Raw genomic sequence first — 19,931 nt, 5'->3', positions numbered from 1 at the left:
AAAGAAAATCATAGTACACTGTTGGTGAAGAGCAAGGAAAAAAAAGAAGGAAAATAAAAAAGAAAAAAAAAAGAAGAAAGAAAATGTAAATATCTAAATTCTTCCTGAAATGCAATAATAAAACGTATTTGCTGTTTAACTTTGTACAAGATCAAGATACTTTCAAAAAGCATTAAAGCCCAGTATGAGAATGCAGACTGGTTGGTACAGCACTCCCAGTCTATACAGCAGACGTACAAGAAAGATTATCTTGAAAAGTAAAATTTTTGAGATGGACAGAATTTATAAAAGCTGACCAGCTGCATATACAAAAGGTGGTGCCCCACAAGAGGGTTTCTCTCTTGCTCCAGCGGAGATCTTGGGTGTGTTTACTACCCATTTTGAAGCCAGAGGTGCCTTTCATAATCCTTCTTAAAATTCACGTTAAAAACTGGCTACAGTTTCTACTTGGTGACTGTGTATGTCATTTAGTGTGTTATGTGGTATCATAGCAATCAATAGTACAGCAGACAGGCATGATGCATTGATGTACAATGCATAATACTCATACAAAACAATATCCACAGTGCTACAGATTGACATGATGCAATGCATAACAGCTCCGAAGCTAGACGCACCTCGAAGCATCTTCAAAAGACTATGGCATCCATTAAAACAGACGGGCCTAAAAGCAAAGCAGAATGCACAGTAATTACTCTTGTCATTCCAGAGGGATACTTCTGCTTCCTGATTAATCCAACAAGAGATTTTAGAGGAAAAAAATAGCATTTACTTAGCATAAGACTAATACGCAGGTGTCTGATTTTTTTTTTTTCCCCCCACTCACTGACCACGCAGAGAGACTAATATACTAGGATATTTAAACAGTGCATGTCCAGATCAGAATTACAGTACTCCGTTCCGCTGCACGAGTCACTAAGCTGAACATTGTGATTCAAGGCCATAGCTTAAAAGGTATTAATAGTGGCAGAAAGACAGGGTTTATAAAAATACATAATGAATCTGTCTGGCTGTTTGAGGTATGGAGAAGTACAAAGATTACAATGCCTTAAAGATTCAGGTCACAAATTCATTAGTGCAGTATTGACTACTGATATTTAATGTCTAAAATACACCTAGAAATAGAGGGGTCATTTATCGAGCTGTGTTCCTAAGCAATAATGCCTTGTGAACTGTCTGTAGCTGGTTTGCAGGAGAAACTATGCAACTGTGCTAAATACCTTCTGTTCTGAAAGAATGTGCAAGACCCTTCCCTTGAAGGAAAGGTTCTCCATATGATAAATGCCACATTCTGATGGCAGGTAGAAAGGCTTTGTGTGACGCAGGTTTTCTAATTAAAGAACTCAGTCAAAGCCAGAAGTACACGGAGCTTCCCTTTGGATTTGGTGATCCTTAAATCAGACCCTGCATCTGCCCTTGTGGCATTTCAGATGTTAGCAAAAACATACCAAGTAGCTAGCGTGGCCAGTGGGAGAAGAGCTTAAAGCTAGTGGCCAGCACATTTTAGTACTGGAAATTAAGATTCCTCATGTATTTAGTCTATGAGACTTCCCTAGTCTCTCTCTCCTTTTTTTTTTTTTTTTTAAAATATCTACACATATTGACATGCACAACAAGCAGAACTGTGGTGGGGGGAAGATCCAATGCTTTTAACACTGCTAATAACTTTGTGGACCATGAAACTACTGAAATGAAGAAAATTAGTCAGGAATAAAAATAACTTCACGCTGCCTCATTGCCTTTCCCTCTGATCTTTCACCAATAGTCTTCCTCTGCTCCAACATTACTCTTACTTTCAGATTCCCTGTGGCCTACACAGCTTGTACTGGCACAGCTGAATGAATCTGCAATAGTCTAACAAAGTTCATGCTTCATGGATAGTTCACTTGAAAATGACATTTACGAAAGGTAATACTGCTGCTTCTTTTTAACTGAGCTCCACTTCGAGTTTACATTCCTCCATATATGCTCTACCTCTGTTGCATATTATAAACCTTCCAGTCATACACAAAAAACAGACTTTCTAGTACACCAGGTCTTTTTAAGTGATACATATGAATGTCAGAGCGTGGGATGTTAAACTAATAGGAGTTCCTCCAGAGAAGACAGAAAGAAAGGTATTCAACAGCTCTCATGGAAGCAGAGATACTCTTCTTATCAGCAATACATGCATTCTCGGGCCTATAATACAGGTTTTTATTTTCTGACAGCCCTATGAGTAGCTGCAGCTTCTTCTTAAGAGCACTCCTTTAACTCATGCATTTCCCTGCAGTGTGCAGCACGGTGCTAACTGCGAACTCCACATGCGAAAGGCTACATGCATAACATTACAGTCAGCTGAACTAGGAGAAACAAGTTTTAGGAAGGTTAGAGCTAGTAGAAGCTGCTTTCCTTTCTGACCTGTGCAGCAGCTAGTGCACTCTTGTGGTCTTCCAATGTCACAACAAGCTGGTTGTGTTGGGAGAGTAAGTTCTTATGCTGTTGCTACACAAAAAGAAGAACATTACATGTTTCACATAAAGTTCATTCTAAAGGTAAGTTAGGTAGCCCGGGGGATTTTGAACTAGGAAGATAATTCAGTTTATTTCAAAAAGCAAATGCTGTCATTCCAACTCAGGATTTATTTATTTAACATGGAATGCATATTAAACACGCAGAGAAAGCGAACATGCCCAGGAAGAAAATTTGTGAGGCCAGAATTTGGGTAACTAAAATAAAGTTAAAAGTTGGAGTAGATGTTGATGAACATTAAAAAAAAATAGAGCTGGAAAACATTAATTTCAGCAAACTTAGTTTGCCAAAACACAACTCTTAACTTGCAAAGTCAAATTTCCAGTTCCAATTTCTATATTAAATATTTCTCTTCCAATTCTTTGGTTTTGTCAAATAAACATGTACCTAAAGCACAGGTGGCAAAAGACAAGAAATCCAGCCGGGCCATATTCCTCTCCTTTTTGCCACATAACAGAAACTACAAGTCTTCAGCATAGCCCATTTCTAGCTTGTTAAAACTTGGGAAAATGTTTTGGTTTTCCTAAAGGTCTTCAAGGTTGCCCGCAAAGCCAAGCCTACCTTGACATCTTGTAGCTGGGTGTGAATGTCTTGGTGAGCTTTTCTCAACTGTCTGTTCTCCTCCCGTAAATTATACAGGGATTCTGTTTAAAAGAAAGGACATGCAGAATTTAAACCTGGTCAGATTTATGATACTAGATTAAGACTATAACGCAAACTACATAAAATCATACACAATTGCTATAGTAAAAAATGGATTAGAGTAATTCTATGGCTTCTTTACGTGACATCTCTCCCCAGCCCTATGAAAAGCTTGACATTTTAAAGCAGAAAATTGTAAAATATGGTTAAATTTTATCTTAGTGCACCTAATCTGCAACTGGAATAATACATCACCGTTCATGCTGGGGACTGCAGACGGCAAAATTCATTATGGCAATCTGAATCTTTAAAATGCAGAGAGGAAGCCACCCTCCTCTCTCCCCCCACGTCGCATCTGGTAGCAAGAATTTTATGTTGTAGGACTAGGCTATTGTTTTGGAAGAGGTGCCCAGATGGCCAAGGTACTCAAAAAGCTTTGCGTTCTGGGACCAGGGAGAGGGGCTTCTCTTCCCACTTCTTACATTATGTTGATGTGGAATATTGCAAGCAGACACAGGCAAGCTCTTCCCACACTCCAAGCTGCTAGGCTGCAATTCAGCTCAGCCCAAGAGCTAGCTGTAGGACTTCATTGGTGTGGTACCAAGGCAGAACTGATAAACACAGCCTCTGCCTGCAAAATACTGTGCAGACAAAACCGCAGACAGCTCCAAAACTAACTCATGTGTTAGTGACACAGGGCAGAAAGCGGCTGAAGGCCCTTGATGCGGGCAGACCCATCCTTTTGTTCTTTGCAACTGTGTAATTAGGACTGAAGAGGTCTGCAAACTGCAAAGAATCTCTTTAATAGGAAACTGGATGCGAAGAGTCAAAAACGAATACTTCATCGCCCAAGTATACAGGTGCAACATGTTTCAGAGAAGTTGATACATATAGAGAAAATGAGGTCTAAAATGTATATAAAGTCACTTCATAAAGACACACAATTAAATTTCTGACAGAGGACGCAAATGTTCTTCGATTGCCTTTCATTTACAAAAAAAGAGTAAAGAGGCAAATCAATTTTTCCAGGTTTATACAAGTCTTAGAACTAAAAATGAAAGACTGGATAAAACAGCCAGTGACACGTGACAGGCTTTTAAGTGCTGTGTTTCTTTCTATTTCTCTAATCTAGATAGAAACACGAAGCACACATATGAATAGATTTCAGAAAGAGGACACAGAAAATCATCAATAAAATGTAACTTATCAGGAGGCATAAAATGCATGAATGACCTGTTCATGAGAACAGAGACAATGCCCTTCTGTCTCACATCACACAAAACACAATGACAAATACACATTTTAATCTGGGCAGCCAGATACAGGTTGCATATACCCTTCAGCTTAGAGATCTCCTGCTCTTTTTCCTGCTGCAGTTGTAAGTATCGCTCCTTGTGATCACTGAATGTTCTGCTAAACTCTTCTCCTTGTTTTCGGTGATCTTCCTCAAGGTCAGCATGCTGTTTCTTTAGTTCTTCATGTTGACTCTGCAAACACCAAGTTGGACACTGGAACAGTTCGGTATCTGCATATCTGGCAAATATTGTCTTTGGCAATTTGTTAAATAAGTCCAGATGAATAGGAAGCATTCATAACAAGAAGATTATTATTCAAAGCATGCATATTGCAGCTCCTCTCAAACACAAAATGATCTCTGTGATGAGCAGTCTCCTGTTCTAGGGCTACGTCACCTCACCCTGCAGTTGCACTGTCCCATTGGGAGCTGCTAAATGTGTCTAAGAAATTCCTTACATGCCAAACTATGTAAGGTCTGATAAGTCAGCATTCCACACAAGTAACTGCATTTGATAAGACTAAATTACCCACTGGAAAGCCTGACTAGGAAAAACTGCAGTACAGCATCTTTTAAGGGTACTGTTGTAAAAGGAAGGCACCATCGATGTACTGACAATCTGGAGTGAACCACCGGGAGCCAGTGAGGCCGTATCTCCCTGCCGTGGCAGAATGCCAGCGTCCTCTGAAAGCGGGTATCTCCGTGACCTACCTTCAACATCTGGTGTTGGACACTCAGTGCACTGTATCGGCTATTTGAGTCTTGCTGCAAAACGAAAACGCTAGTGTTAAACAGAACACCACTGTCATTCCTCTAACCTCTGCACACACAGTTACTCAGGAGTCACAAGCCAAGGGACATAACTCCCGGGAAACAAATTAATCTCTCCATTTGCTTTGGGACATAGCAAGCATATATACTCGGCACTTCCTGCAGCAACAATGTATTTTAACTTCGGTTACTTAGCTCACAAACTGCTCCCCAGTTTCAACATGAAGTAGCCATAAAATCCTGATTTACTTGCTTTATAAAGAGCTCTCTACAGGTCTCTGGGTCCTTTGCCAGATACAGCTTTCCTTCTGGCACTTGGTATATAAAACAAAGTTTCTTGATGTTTTTATACTTTCCAGTCCAAGACCATGTGTTAGAAAGTTGTCACTGTACTTTTCCCTGGGGACTAAGCTACAAAAAGATTTCTAATGCCTTATTATTCTCCCTTCCCTTCAAAAATGGTAACATTATGTTCGAACTACCATAATATCAACAGGAGGATATTTTCTAAATTAATTTTCTGGAAAGATATTAGGATCTCCTGTTACAGCTCAAGCAATGAGGAACTGCAGAGCACTTAACGCGTGCAGAGTAGAAACTGAGTAAGTGAGCGCTCTTTCAAATAGCGTTTTGTGAGACCTCTTTGAACAGTTGTAATTGCAAAGCATTTTCTTTTTCTTGCAACTCAAATAGCATCAACTATTAAAAACTTGAACTAGGAATGATGACTTACCCTTCCTTTATTTAGCGTCTCCTGTGCTTCTAGTTTATAAACAAGAAAATCTACAACATAAAAGGGAAAATACTGATGAAAAAACAGGAAGATTAGAATCTGTACTTAAATAACATAACTGTTGCGCACATAAATTGTCTTAAGAGCTGAATACTTATGCGGCTACAATTTTCCAAAAGATCTTAAAAAAATTACAGAGAATTTAACAAAATGTTCAAATTTTGACAAAATCTTTTCATTTAAAAGTTTCACAGTTTCATAAAATATTTTCATCATAAAGTTTCCTATCTTTGTGTGAGATATAGGGGGTACTGGCTTAAGATTACAGACGGGTAGTGAAATCTGTTACATGAACTCTCTCAGTAGAGACCCAGTGGCATCATTCAAAAGCAAAAGGACATTTATAAACTGTGTATTCTTGTATTAGGATTTAAAAAAAAAAATTGTACTTTAAGAAGTGTGAAAGTCTAGACTAAGTTTAAATAAAACAAAAATTTCCCCTTTTGTTCCTCGATCCTCTTTCCAGGACTTGAAAACACCGACTGGCTTTTGCCCAGCAATGGGATAGCTCTACACTAGATGGCACCAGAAAGCTATCGAGAACTGCACAGTGAGAATAATCTTACACGTTCTTAACCTATGCTAAAGCAGTTGTTTTAATTCAGCGTTGAGTCCCCAGTTTTAGGAAGAATACAGGCTTTACTTTGAAAATCGTAGTGAATTTTGAACAACAAAAGACTCGGAGAAAACTCCAAGGATTGCATTCTGCTGAAGTTTCCTAGAGGGCAGATGGGTAAGAAATACAATGTATGCCACCATCTCACCCTCACGCACCCTTAGAATTTAGTTTTAATCAGAAAAAGGTATGTAAACATGTGTTTACCCTGAAGCATGTGTAAAAATACTGATTCAGAGTCTAATTTCACACTGATGGAATGCAGGAAAAGATCCCATGGTGTTGGTACAAGTTTTACATGTTCAGCATGCCAGAACAGGATTTACACATGCCCATACTCTACATATGTGTTAGGTTCATGGAAACAGAACTGAAAAGACGATTACTTTTTTAAAAGATTAGATTCAAAAAATAAATTAAAAAGATGTGCTAAAAAGACCACCACAGATCTGCCAAGGTGGTCCTGCTAATGTGTTATACCTTGGTAACTCGTTTAAAATTGAACAAAATACATCTGAAGTTACTTTCTAAAATAATCAAGTTATCTTAAATGTCAAAGTGAAAAGCACATTTTTACCTTCTTTCGCTTTCTTGTGTTCAAGCCTTTCCTTTTGTAATGACTTTTCTAATCTTGACCTGTGCTCATATACAACTGAAAAGAGAAATTTTGTACACAATTCATTTTAAAAATAATACATACAAAAACCACCACCCACCCGCAGCACACTCAGAGAGCATTGGCACGGAATGTACCAGGAAAATACAAGTGGAATGAGGTCATAGGATACAGGACTGTTTGCATCATTTGGGACAGTAACTTTTTTTCTTTATTGCATGCTCTACTGATCCTGAATTCTGGGCTATTTCCACTGCATAAACATACAACATGACAACCGTGTACGCGATTTGTTTATGGAAACAGTCAGCTATGGTGGATCTACGCAAAAGCTACCAAAACTCCTTCCTTCTTAGGTGAGCAGGTATGCATTTTCCCATGCTTCCATTCTCTTGTCCCTTGGTTGTCGACAAGGAAAGACGACGGGACAACCTTACTGCCCGGGTAAATCCTTGCAGCAGACAAGTTGTCACAAGGAGGGAAGAGAAGTGCACAAGAGCAGGATGGCTTAGAAAGGTGCAGTAGTACACTAGACAGGCTGCTTAGGCTAAGACATGGAGAACCAGAGATCCATTCCTAAATTCTTCCAAAAACTTGGGACAACTCAGTTTTCTGCGATCTTTTTTTCTAAAGTCTGGATAACAGCACCTGTTTACACCACAGCCCTGTGGAAGACCCACAGGCTGCACAATGAAATGCTTAGGTAGAATGTCCTGCATTTCTTAGTAAGCATGTGCTGACAGCAGGTATACATACGCTAAAGCACCCTGTACTCCGATTTCACTTAATCTGAGGAGGATTTGGGGTTTTTTTGAGGGTTTTTTCCACCCCCACAGTTAAGGGGATAAGGCAGGAAGAACAAAAGAAATCATCTGAAGGGCTGGGATAGCTAACGTATAAAGCTAAACCAGATGCTTCTCGGCAAGGCTAGGGTATCAGAGACTGCTTGTCAGGAAATCTTTCCAGTTTGAGAGTGCAATTTAATCTTCACTGATTTTTAAATCCATTTATGCATTCTCTTAGAGTCCAAACATCCACATGCCAGTCTAGAGATGAAGAAGTGGTCTGTGTACAGCTCTTCAGCCAAAAAAGCAACAGGCTGAGGTTTTAGGGGCACCGTTCAAAACCTGCAACATCCTCAGCAGACCAGGCAACAGCGGTCATGCAGTGGGTCACGCGGTGTGTAGCTGTCCCTTCCAGTGGGGTCACTGACTACAAAAAAATGCATGTGTTTTTTTGGAAAGGTGCTCCGACATCTTTGCCAAACTCTATGAGCCCTTTGAGCTGACACTGCTACCAGAAGAGGTGGTTCTGCTGCTTGTTCTCACACTGTCCTTCCCTTTGCTCCTACTGCTACAGGTGATGGGACAGCAGGACCTAGCAGCTGGGGACAGGGTGAGGAACAATTTCTCCTGGTGGCAGTGCCTGCTTAGACTTAAGAGAGCATCAGCAAAGACTGGCAGACCTGGAACACTGGGTGGCATGGCAGGAGGCGGACTGCTCCAGGTTTGATCACAGAAAGCAGACATAACCTTATTTCGAGATTTTTTTATGGTGTGACAACTGCTCTCGGTCATATCCATGGTCCCACAGTGCCATCTCTCAAGACCTGACAAGAGCAGGTGACTAACAGAATACACACAATGAGTTTACAGTATTTCTTTGGCACCGTCTCCCAGCAATTTATGGTTCCCAAAGACTGTCTGACTGCCTGCAGGTCCTTTGTGTGCACCATTCCAAAATGGAATTTACATTTATGAATTTGTCTAATTGTTGTATCCAACAAGGGTGTTGTATCCACCCTCTGGCAGAGAGTCCCACCACTTAGCTGCCAGTAAATGAGCATTTCATTCAGCTTGTGTTGTGAACATCTAGTTTCAGATGTCTCTCACAAGCGATGGGGCACATCAGTACCTATTTACCCCTTCCTCATCACTCACCAGACTGAAAGATCATTATCTGAAACAGCCTAAGTTTGCAGCAAAGGAAAGATATCAATTAAAACTCTCACTAATGTATAATTATATTTGTTCAAGCTCAGTTTAACACAAGTACCTTTCACTGTCCAAATTACAATTTGCACTCTTTAAAAGAGTTACTAATTTGTATTAATGGAATGTGTGATTTTTCCTTCAAAACTAGGAAACTCATTTTCCGAGAAGTAAATCGTCGTTGAACACAAGCCTTCAACAGGAAATATCAAATAAAGATTTGTACCTTGGCAGCCACAGAAAACTCCTCTTGCACCTTAAAACATGTTCTTAATTCCACCAAGGTGCATTCTGCAGGCTATTTAGCTACTGGCTTACCTACAAGGGTTTATGTTTTGGCTTAGAAGCTGGATTGCTAATCAATCCTTGTCACCTCTCTCTGCTATTTATCTTCTAAAGTCAGGGGCATCAGTCAAGATGAACTAATGTATCAACATCCTCTGCAACAAAACAAGCATGTAATGAATATTCACAGTCACCAGCAAGAAAGCTTTCAGAGAAGGAAAAAAAAAAAAAATGGCAGCACTACAGTAATGGTTTTATCTAGGCACTGAAGATTGTGAATGCCGAATTACATTGCAAAAGGAACAGTGGTTGTAGCATAGCAACCCTGGAGAGAAATGAAAATCCATAATGGGTTTCCCCTCCCATGGCATCGGGGTGAGAACAGGCTTTTTGGCAAACAGACTAAACCACAAATGGATTCAGAGGCAACATTTTCCATTTCACTTCTTTGTCTGCAAGTGTACCTTCCTCGGCTCCTCCTGGTGTTTTCACAAGGGGTGGGGGGAACCCGCACAGCAAACTCCTAATGACGAGGGCAGGAAGAAAGGAGAAAGAGAATGCAACAGTTTGGGTTTTGGGGACCACGGTGCTCTATGCCTTTCACAGCTAATTGCATCTCTGCTGAGCTTTGGCTTTCCTGTCTCCACCCACACTTTCAGGCACTGTCTCTACATCCCTGCCGGGGAGTGCATCCCCACTACCTTCTGTGTGCTAACCTTTGAAATACTGCAAAGCAGCTGGCAACGTCTTAAAATAGCCTTTCAGATGGCCAAAAAAGGGCTAAGAATAACTTCCTCCTACCCCTCTCCCTTTCTAGTTCATTTGCTGGTTGGTTCAGCAATGTTCTTCTCTGATAAGAAGTCCATAATGTGCAATGTAATGAAGACGCTGATTAAGAATAATTATTAAGAAAACATATCTTCCATATTTTCTCACTTGCTCTTTTTGGGAGCACGTTACAGGTCAGATTTCATAAATATATATAGGAGTTTATCTCCCATAAATATAAATTATTCCCACCAGTCAGGAACTTCTTAGGCAAGAGTCCAAAATACAGGGCTCTTATTATTAAAGCAGGGATTTCTCCTTCTTCACTACCGGCCTGGATCAAAGATGTCTGAGCAAGAATCTCAAAGAAATAAATACACTGAAAAACACATTTTCCATTACAGGTTTCCCAGCTGGGGAGTGGCACCTATATAAGGAATCTGTCAAATACCTACTGGTGTGATGGACCGACATGGCACTTCACAAATAATTTCTTCCTAGGGTAAGTTCTTAATTTTGTACTGGTTTCTGCAAAATACTTGAATATAACATGTAAGTCTTTCACTTGGGATTTTTCTCATGCAGAAAGGAAAGGGGAGGAGAGGGCAGGGGGTTGATACTCTCTAGGTTCTCAGAAGATTACACCACTTTGACCATTACTGAACGTTAATTGCAACACAGGAGTCAAGTGATGTGATGAAAGCAAGCTTATTTAACAGTCATGGTTATTTCTCTTACCTTTGCTTTGCACCTCTAAGCAGTAAAACTATTATTAAGCAAAGTAAGCCATTATTGTATATTTAAAAGAAAGTACTTCCTATTTTACCTTACCAGCAATTTTGCAACTGTGTCACTTTGGTATTTTGGTCTGTCAGAAGCATGATTCCAGAGTCTAAAATATCCCAGCTCCCACTATCTTACGTACTTGAAAATTAAGATTACATTGGGATTTAAATATACATGATGCAAGAAATGTTATTAATTTCTATGTTATTGTTTCTTATGCAATTCTGCAATCTTTCTCTAAGTTTACAGTAATACTTTTCATTTAAAACCAGATTTCAGTAGTCTTGGCAACATTTAACATTATTTTCTCTCAGACTGTGGCAGAGTTGAACTGAACCAGCAGTGTGCAGTAAGCCACAATGGCACTTTTCTAGTAACACTATGAAGGTCTGTAGAACATAGACTTGTTATAAAAAATACAGTTAATTTCCAAGTCGTGCCACTGCAAATAGCACCATTTAAAATGTGAACCCATGCAAATAGCTTTTCTGCTGAGAGTAAAGCATTTCCATGAGCCAAAGAAGAATCCCTTCAATATGGGATGTAGGACAGATTTTCTAGTCCAATGACAATAATTACAATTTTTATCTCAGAAAAGACTTCTTGACTCATCTGATGCTAACATTTCATGCTAGGAGAACACGTTATTAATACAGCAAGACCTGCTCTCCAAGCTTCCAGCTCTGTATATGATTACGTCAGTGAATCTGGCTTCACACAAGGAGATCCACTATTTCACTACTGGTAATGTTATCAGAAACAGATTATCAAACTGCAGGTAGCTCTTGGACAAGCATCAGGATTCCCCACCAGAGTACAACCCATAGTGGTCACCATATACCCTCCATTCATTTCAAAGACTCTCAATATTAGCAACAAACAGATAGTCCAGTAATATTGCAAATATCTAAGAAACAACAGAAATATTCCCACAATAAAGACTATGAAAACTGTGTTTTATAGCCTAAGAACACAACATATTTACAATATATTGAACAAAATATTGAAGCTATTTTATATTTTATGCCCTTGAAGTTTTCTGTTTTGAATCTATACAAAGAGGACAGAAGTAGAAGCCAAGATAACGTAAAACCAATCGTGTGTGGAAAAACAAGCATTCTTCTGGCTTAATTGGGGAACAATTCTGCATACAGGCAGGGATGGTCTGCTCTCATTTTGTTCACTGAAAACCACAACTAGGACTGCATGCAGTATGACAATTACATTACTTTAAAACAAACTCCTACACTTTTCAATTTACTCATGCAAAGAATGATCAAGTAATAGCTTTGCCCAATTACAGCCAGTCACTGCAGAAGGGCAGAACCCCTCCTAGCAAACTAAATTATGCATCGGCAATTGTGCTTACAATTAACCACTGCTTTGACATAGTTCTCTAGTCACTCATGTTGCTCAGAACGTTAATAATTTTAAGAGAGAAGTTTGCATTTAATATCTGGATCTGCATATCCAGGGGTTTTGTAGTGTCTGTCATAGACCTACCACCGATTTAAACTGCACAAGGAGAAAGCATTAACATCTGCTGCTTTCAAAGATCCTGCACCAAAAATAACCTATGGATTAACATAAATCTGTTCCTCTAACATAGTCAGTACTCCAATAAGAAACTAGAACAGGAGAATGCGACTTGAGCAAATTATGGAGATTGGGGTCTGAGCAGCTTGAGAGCAGGCAGCTAGCTGCACACCAGAGCGACGTCCCGCCGCACCGTGCGCCCAACGCAGAGCCGTTCTACACAAAGATGCACCACTGCGACTAAAACAGCTCCACACAGAGCTGTGGATGGAGACAGATCAAGGCCTGCACTTAGGTCAAAGTTTAGCCGTAAACCAGATAAGATCTACCCAAAGATAACAGAGAACTGACTACATGCATTTTTCTGTAACATTTTCAATCTTGAAACACTGGAATTTTTTCTGGGTAAGATGGAATATATCTGAAAAACAAAGAATACTTTGGTAGTTACCTGTATCCTGGTAGTTGACATCACACTGAGCCTTGGGAATCCATTAAAGCTCGCAGCTGACTCCTTAACTACAGCTGTGAGAGTCCTGCTTTTGGCTCTACAAACTCCAACTCGGCCCTTGGTGTCTTGCCCAGGGCAAGAATGATCGCTGATGCTCTCTATGAAACTGCCTTCTCTCAAGGGGTTTTTCCCACACTAACACTGCAGAGCCTGGCACCAGATTAGACAAGGTATCAAAACTAACCATAAGAGAACTTCAGGAAGCTCTGGAACGTGTGGAGAGTTCAGCTAAGCATGTAAGAAAATTCACATGCTTATCAAACCTTCAGCTTTGCATCCTCAAAAAGAAAAGAGGAAATCTGAAGCACAACGTGGAGAAGTGTTGCAGATCTTAAAAGTTTTACTTTCATTTCAGTTCTGGAAATGGGGGAATGATGGGGAATTTGGCACACTAATGCAGTTTGCCCCAGAAACACATGCTTATATTTCTAAGAAATAGTTGTGGCCCCTATTCAATTAGAAAGATGACATGAAAATTATTTCTAAACTGAAGTAAACATCTACATTTAATAGAATCCTTTTACTCCAGCCTGCCTCAGGTACTCCCTTTCTTAGAAGTCATTAACACCTCTAGGAAACAACAGATTTAAAAACAAATTGCAAGATACGTTGGGATGTAGGGAGGTATTTATCATGTTGAAGCAGTAAATTGTAACAGCTGCTGCTAAAAATATAAATTCGAGAAGGGGTATTAAATGCAATTAAATATTTGATCCCTAACAGTTAGGCTTCAGACATGACTTTTATTAGGAAAGAGATCACATTTTCCATCCCAGAAAAAACTTCCTGCAACTCCACAAAAGATTTTTTCCAACCTTTGGTGCCACGCACGGTTATGATGTTGGGTCATCTCAGATGACCTGCAGATGCTGGTTTTTGTACACCTGTCTATGCTAAAGTTGTGGGGTTTTTTTAAGTGATGATAAATGCAAATAATTCAAACAAACCCTGTGTGGTGATTTTAGACTTGAATTCTTAATTTACTTAGCAGATTTACTTCTAAAAAAAATCCATTCCCTTTTCTGATGATTTTCTTCTCTCCATTATTCTGCCATTTTTGTCATGACACACCAGATCACTTTGAAGAAAAGACACAAACATTCAGAAGAGCTGCAGAGACAAGAGTTTCCTTCTTAAATCATCTCTGAATGTCTGGGTCTGCTCAACTCCCCACTCCAGGAAGTGAAGGCCTGTTCTTTCTCTCAAAAATTGTTCCAGACTTTTTTTTTTTAATTTTATGCCGAAGTCTAGTGATTCTATCTACATGGTGTTAGGTTCTATATAAAAAAAGATATATATATATTTAGAAACTAGTACAAAATTGACCTCGAAGAAAAACAACATAATCTATATATATACACACACGTTGTTTCAACTGTCTCTCCTAACTGAAACACACATTTGCATTTTTATCATAATGGAATATGGCAAAAACTGATGAAATAGCTATGGTTATCACCTTACAAAACTGCTAAACCGCTTCCTTAAATTGGTTCTTGAGAGCTCTAACACAGGGAACTTGGAGTCAGCTCCAGCTGTATGTTTCAAAAAACTGCATATAGAAATCAATAGTTTGAGTTAGTCATTCATACTTTTTTTTTTTTTGTAACAGAACATCACCATCAAACTTCAACATATGCACCCAAGTATGACAGATTAACTGAAACACTGAAAATAGCATTGTTCAGTGTGGTGGCAAGGATAGGAACAGCCTGCTTACTAAGCCCTCCAGGGCCACAAGCAGGCCGTACTTTGCTCGACATTTCTGTAATTAAGCCCTGGAAGTGACTGCCAAACTCAGGGGTCTGAGTCACCTCAGGAAAATAAGATACTAGGCTAATTTCAGATACCTTAGGGGGGGGAAAAACAGAGGAAGAGGTGGAGTAATTGCAGTTGCTTTTATTTCTCAATTATTGATACATAGTAGAAAATCTCAGGATGTTTCATTTATGCTAGATCACCAGAAAATAAATCAGAATTGCATCCAGCTCAGAATACCCTTCTTTAAACAAGGAACAGCATCCAAACAGGCTGAATTCCTTAAATGCTTACCTCGGGCTCCAACATGACTAGAAATTCATGCCCCTGAATCCTAAAAATACCATGAAAAAAATCACTCAACAAAAGATTCTGCCTTAATTAGTTTTTGTGTATAGTTCATTTTTTCAGTAATCTGAATTATTTATCTTTCATTACCATTAAACCTCAAAACAGCACCTGACATTCAGCAGGACAGATTTAATTACTTTTTCTATGCAAAGATCCAATTCCAAAATGAGCGAGGTGAACTACATTAGCCACAAATTGCTAGCAATATCCTCACCACTATGTAAGAGATGCTATAATGCGTACTTGAATCCGAGAGTGGGTGGAAACCTTACTCATAAGGTTGCCCCACCCAGATACAGGCTTGTCAGCCTCTGTATTCTGCCCAGCAAAACAACCAGCCCGATGAGACAATGTGTTTGGAACATCATATTTAAGACTTAAGAATTCAATCAGTTTTGCTCATGTAGGAAGTAAGGAAGTAATGCCGCCCAGTTGTTTAGGCTTTGGCTTTAACAGTAAAGCAACAAGCTTAACTGAACCATTCCAGGAGTGCCTAACTCCCAGGTATTAACTTTAAAGTTTTGTCAGTACAACTGCAAAGTCACAGACACCCTAAGACTCTTCCCATGTTGTGCGCTTAGCACGGACAGGTATCCCTTAAACTACGCTGTTGACTACAGGATTTCTGGCTCAGCTTGCAGCTACAATCGTCAGATCATGACCATGGCTGTTTCATCCTCTGCTTCTCTACTGGTCTCCCTGCAATGCAGCTGATGATGTTTTAGGTGATGCAGAAGGTTCTGTCCAACCTTTGCCTGCTAGGAATATGTGACAGAAGATGACTGTTGAAGAAGCCAGAATGCAAACCCACCAAAGCATCCACCCATCTTGCCTCCCTCCTCCTCTCTCGACTCCACAGTGTTCATAAACCCAGGTAGATCAATCACAAGCTTTAAGAGGCTTAAACCATCATCAGTAACAAATAGTTTCAGGATATTGGCTCTATCTTGCATTAGTCTGTTAGCTACCAGGCCCAATATTCAACCAGGGAGGGGGAACAATAAAACCACCCTATTACCTCATGCTGCTTAATATTCCTTCAGACCACATGTTCTGTGATCTTCAGCCCAGATTTCAACTTGGGTGCAGATGTAACATTGCAGGACTGGTAGAAATTTATCCTGGAAGGATATTATTATTTACTTATGTCCACATGGAAAGTGATTTAAGGTCATCCAGGCATGGATTACAGGAATGAAAAAAAAAAAATATAAATACGGGCTTTTGTTCAATTTATCTTTCCAGTCATAGAATTCAGCTGCTCGGACACTTACTGTGGACCTAGAAATAACAAACCAGCTCCCTGGGTTAACCAAACCGAACAAAGCTCTAGCACCTTTTCTGTACTCAGATTATGAAGAAATCTTAGTAATTCCCGAAAACCTGAAACCTTCAGGTTGAGCTGCAAAACAGACACATATCTATCTAAATATACATTTTATACATACATATATGTACATACAAATGCATATATGGCTACACTTTTATAGCATATAGATCTTGCATGCTAAAATTTTGCACAAATAATTTCAAACGTTTAGGTATTTAGAACATTAAATCCTCTGTGGAAAATGAGAATGGAAGTACAAAAGACAGATTTTTAGATGAGGTTACAAACCAAAGCATACCATTTCAGCAAGCCAGGTAGCAGAATTTAGGGATGCTGTATGTGGCACTTCATGCAGTACTGTACTTGGTAGTGAAGTACACCCGTGTGCTGACAGTACACAGGGAACTCACCTCTGCTATTACAGCACTATCACAGATCTTTCAGATCTCAGCCAGCAACAAAACACAATCAAAAGAAGTGCTGTAGTGTTACGTGCAATCTGAAACTAATAGGAATCATGGGAATTCAGGCTGCTGTTGTCAAGGGGAACAACCAAACCATATAGGAGCTGCGTAGATGTAGCTCTACTTGTACGATGCATGTAAAAAATAAGCCATCGGGAGTACTGTTAGTTCTTCCTAGCTCTGCCAACTGAAGGTACAAGTTTAAATGGAGTACTATGAAAGAGGGGTGAGATAGCGGCACACATACAGATGTGGATGTCCTTCACTAAGAACAGCTTTGGCATCTACATAGTTAGCATGGAGACAGATGGAATAAATATTAACCCCTAAAGTTACACAGAACTATGATCTAGTATTGTGATGCATTATGCAAGTCTCTACACATACAGCTGCTATAGATCTGACCAACTCCTAGCAGGTCACCTCCGACAAGGGGCCTCAGTTTAGAACAAAGGGCACAACAGGCACAGAGGAATGCCACACTTGCTTTTCAGCTGGTGCTTTCTAGCACTGGATCAGATATCTTTGAGGAAATCCACACCTCGTCTACAGTAGGGCAAACTCTGAACTGTTCAGAGTCCCTGCTGGGGTGGCTCCCAAGATTACAGTATGGTCTCAGACTGCACAGAGATTGCCTGAAGCCATCAGATACGCTGAGCTGAAGAGAAAGAGCAGGAAAATTAGTGGAGTAAAAGGCACTAAATGTAGGCTGTTATTGGGATTAGGGATTAAAACAGATTAAACAGTACACAAGGAGTTATTCAATATTCAGAGGATAAGAAGACAGAAGCTGTAAGGGCTAAAAAGACATTTGTAGATACATTCAAGCTTGAAGCAGTCAAAGATACGATTCATCTACAGCTGTCCATGTGTATCTGTTCTAGCAACTGAAGTCTGCTGCTATACAGCCAAGACTTAGTTTGACACATCTTTGCAGGAGGCAAACAGTCACAGGTTTTGTTTTCATCATTTAAAAAAAATACCAGGTGAGATTATCTTCATGTTTCATACATATAATGCTCAGAGAATTATATTTAAAAATAATCATCTTACAGGGAACATCAGCTTCCCTATGAAAAACCTTACAGATAACAATGACTTTAAGTTTTCTAGCAGCCAAGAAATTTTGTGTCATCTCTAAGTTTTGCCTCCAGTATTCCCTTTGTAGGTTACAAAAGCAGCCCTACTTGTCCATGCCCATTAGAACTCTGTTAAAGAGATAAAACTGCCAAAGTTCAACATTCTCTTGTGAGATGGCCTAGAAGTTTAGCTTTCAAAAAAAAAAAATCTTCTACAGCATGAGCTGTCTAAATGGGGTGAGCTTAAGATCCAGCCTCTCCAAACCAATTATTCTTATCATGTTCCCCAAGTCTGCCATCCTTCCAATCGCACCCTGATCTTACTTCAAGAGGCACAAATACTTCTCAGTTGAGTACCTGAAGTACCTGCAAATACCAGAAAAAGCAGAAGTCCCTACAATAACAGTTGCATTTAGCCCTCTTCAGATCAGGCGCATGGGCTAAATGATTTTGAGACCTCTTCCTGCACCATTTTTCAGTGATCCGTACATTCTGCCTTGGTAGATGAGAGTGCTGTTCTCCCAGGTATACAGAAGATTTAGCCTGCTTCACGTGCTGCGTTCGAGCAAAACAAGGCAATGAAAAAGATAAAAATCTAAGACAACTGGCTTTTCAAACAAAACCAGAAAGCCCTGCTCATTCAGGCATGAAGAACTGGCAAGTACCAAAAAGAAAGTTCTTATTACCTGTATAGATTAAAAACCTAAAAAAACTGTGCAGAGAGAGAAAAATAGCAGAGGGGACAGTAGGAAGTTAAGAGAGGCTACGCTCTGAGCTACATCCGAGGATCCTTCTTCAGATTTTGGGCAAACCAAAGGCATTCAGGTCGAAAACTGTGACCTTATACACAAACTTAGGAGTTTCCTATGATCCTTAAGCTGACTCAGGTTTCACCCAGGAGCCCTGACAGTGTTCCTCTGTGTACAATCAGGAAAGCCTTTATAGGCCCTAGCAGTCACAACAAAACCCAATGAAAATTCAGAAAACAGGCGATATCTCACTGTCATCCAAACATTTCAATCCAGTCAGCCTTCCGGGAGCACAGCCAGCCTGACACAATAGAGCCTCAGGACCCTCAAAAGGACGACTTTAAGAAGTTGCCCTTTTTTTTTTTTTTTTTAATTTAAAACAATAAAAGCCTACTGATGAAATGTTTGTTCAGGAAGTCCAAGGTTCGGTTCTCTCCTCAGCTTGTAATGAGCTTTAAAGTCTTATTTAATCACCCAGAAGAGAGCTGTAAAGACTAAATCATCAACCACTGTTGATACAGCACCCTCTTTTCCTCCTGGTAATGCTATGTCAGTGACTTCGCCCTTTAACTGGTTCCTGTTTAAAAGACTTCAGAGTGTTCCCATCATACTTTGGGCCCCAAAGTTATCTCTAGACCAGTATCTATAGAGAAACGGATTATGCTGCATGGAAAAGACAAGTTGCACTGCTTTAGCAGTGATACATTTTGCTGCTCTCATAAACGGAATAAACTCAAAGAATCATCTCTCACGTTATTAAGGACAGCAAAGAGATGTAGCCTAGCTACTCTTAAAAGGGTTTTTTTTGTTTGTTTGGCAACAGAAACATTGTTGATTTAAAATCCAGGCCATTTAAAATCAAAAGTTCAAAGTGCAATCAGATACTGCACCTGCAAACACCTGATCATCTGTCAGCATTTTATGTTGTTTCAAAGTCTCTGTTTAAAGAAAATTTCTTCCTGCTGTTCCATATCAAAGAATTAAATAGGAAAGGTTCAGAAATGGTTTTGCTGTTGTCTGTCACCAGTTAGCATGGTGCTTGTGTATCTCCAGGTGAGTTGGCCATAGGCACAACTTCTG

The 19,931-nt window shown here is 39.7% G+C and overlaps 1 protein-coding gene across 1 annotated transcript in view; it reads right to left on the bottom strand.

Moving 5' to 3' along the window:
• GOLIM4 (golgi integral membrane protein 4) overlaps window positions 1-19,931 on the bottom strand; it is a 33,503-nt gene that overhangs the window by 11,163 nt on the left and 2,409 nt on the right. Inside the window, exons 2-8 of the mRNA XM_082003725.1 lie at window positions 7,205-7,279; window positions 5,952-6,001; window positions 5,159-5,212; window positions 4,490-4,640; window positions 3,073-3,155; window positions 2,401-2,484; window positions 696-734 (exon numbers count right to left, since the gene is read on the bottom strand). Of these exons, the coding sequence (XP_081859851.1) occupies window positions 696-734; window positions 2,401-2,484; window positions 3,073-3,155; window positions 4,490-4,640; window positions 5,159-5,212; window positions 5,952-6,001; window positions 7,205-7,279 (536 nt within the window). The remainder of the gene's footprint in view (window positions 1-695; window positions 735-2,400; window positions 2,485-3,072; window positions 3,156-4,489; window positions 4,641-5,158; window positions 5,213-5,951; window positions 6,002-7,204; window positions 7,280-19,931) is intronic.

Source organism: Phaethon aethereus (assembly GCF_964289735.1).
Source record: "Phaethon aethereus genome assembly, chromosome: 9".
Lineage (NCBI taxonomy): Eukaryota > Metazoa > Chordata > Aves > Phaethontiformes > Phaethontidae > Phaethon > Phaethon aethereus.
The sequence above is the reverse complement of the archived record's forward strand: the minus strand, read 5'-3'. Positions and strand labels throughout refer to the sequence as shown.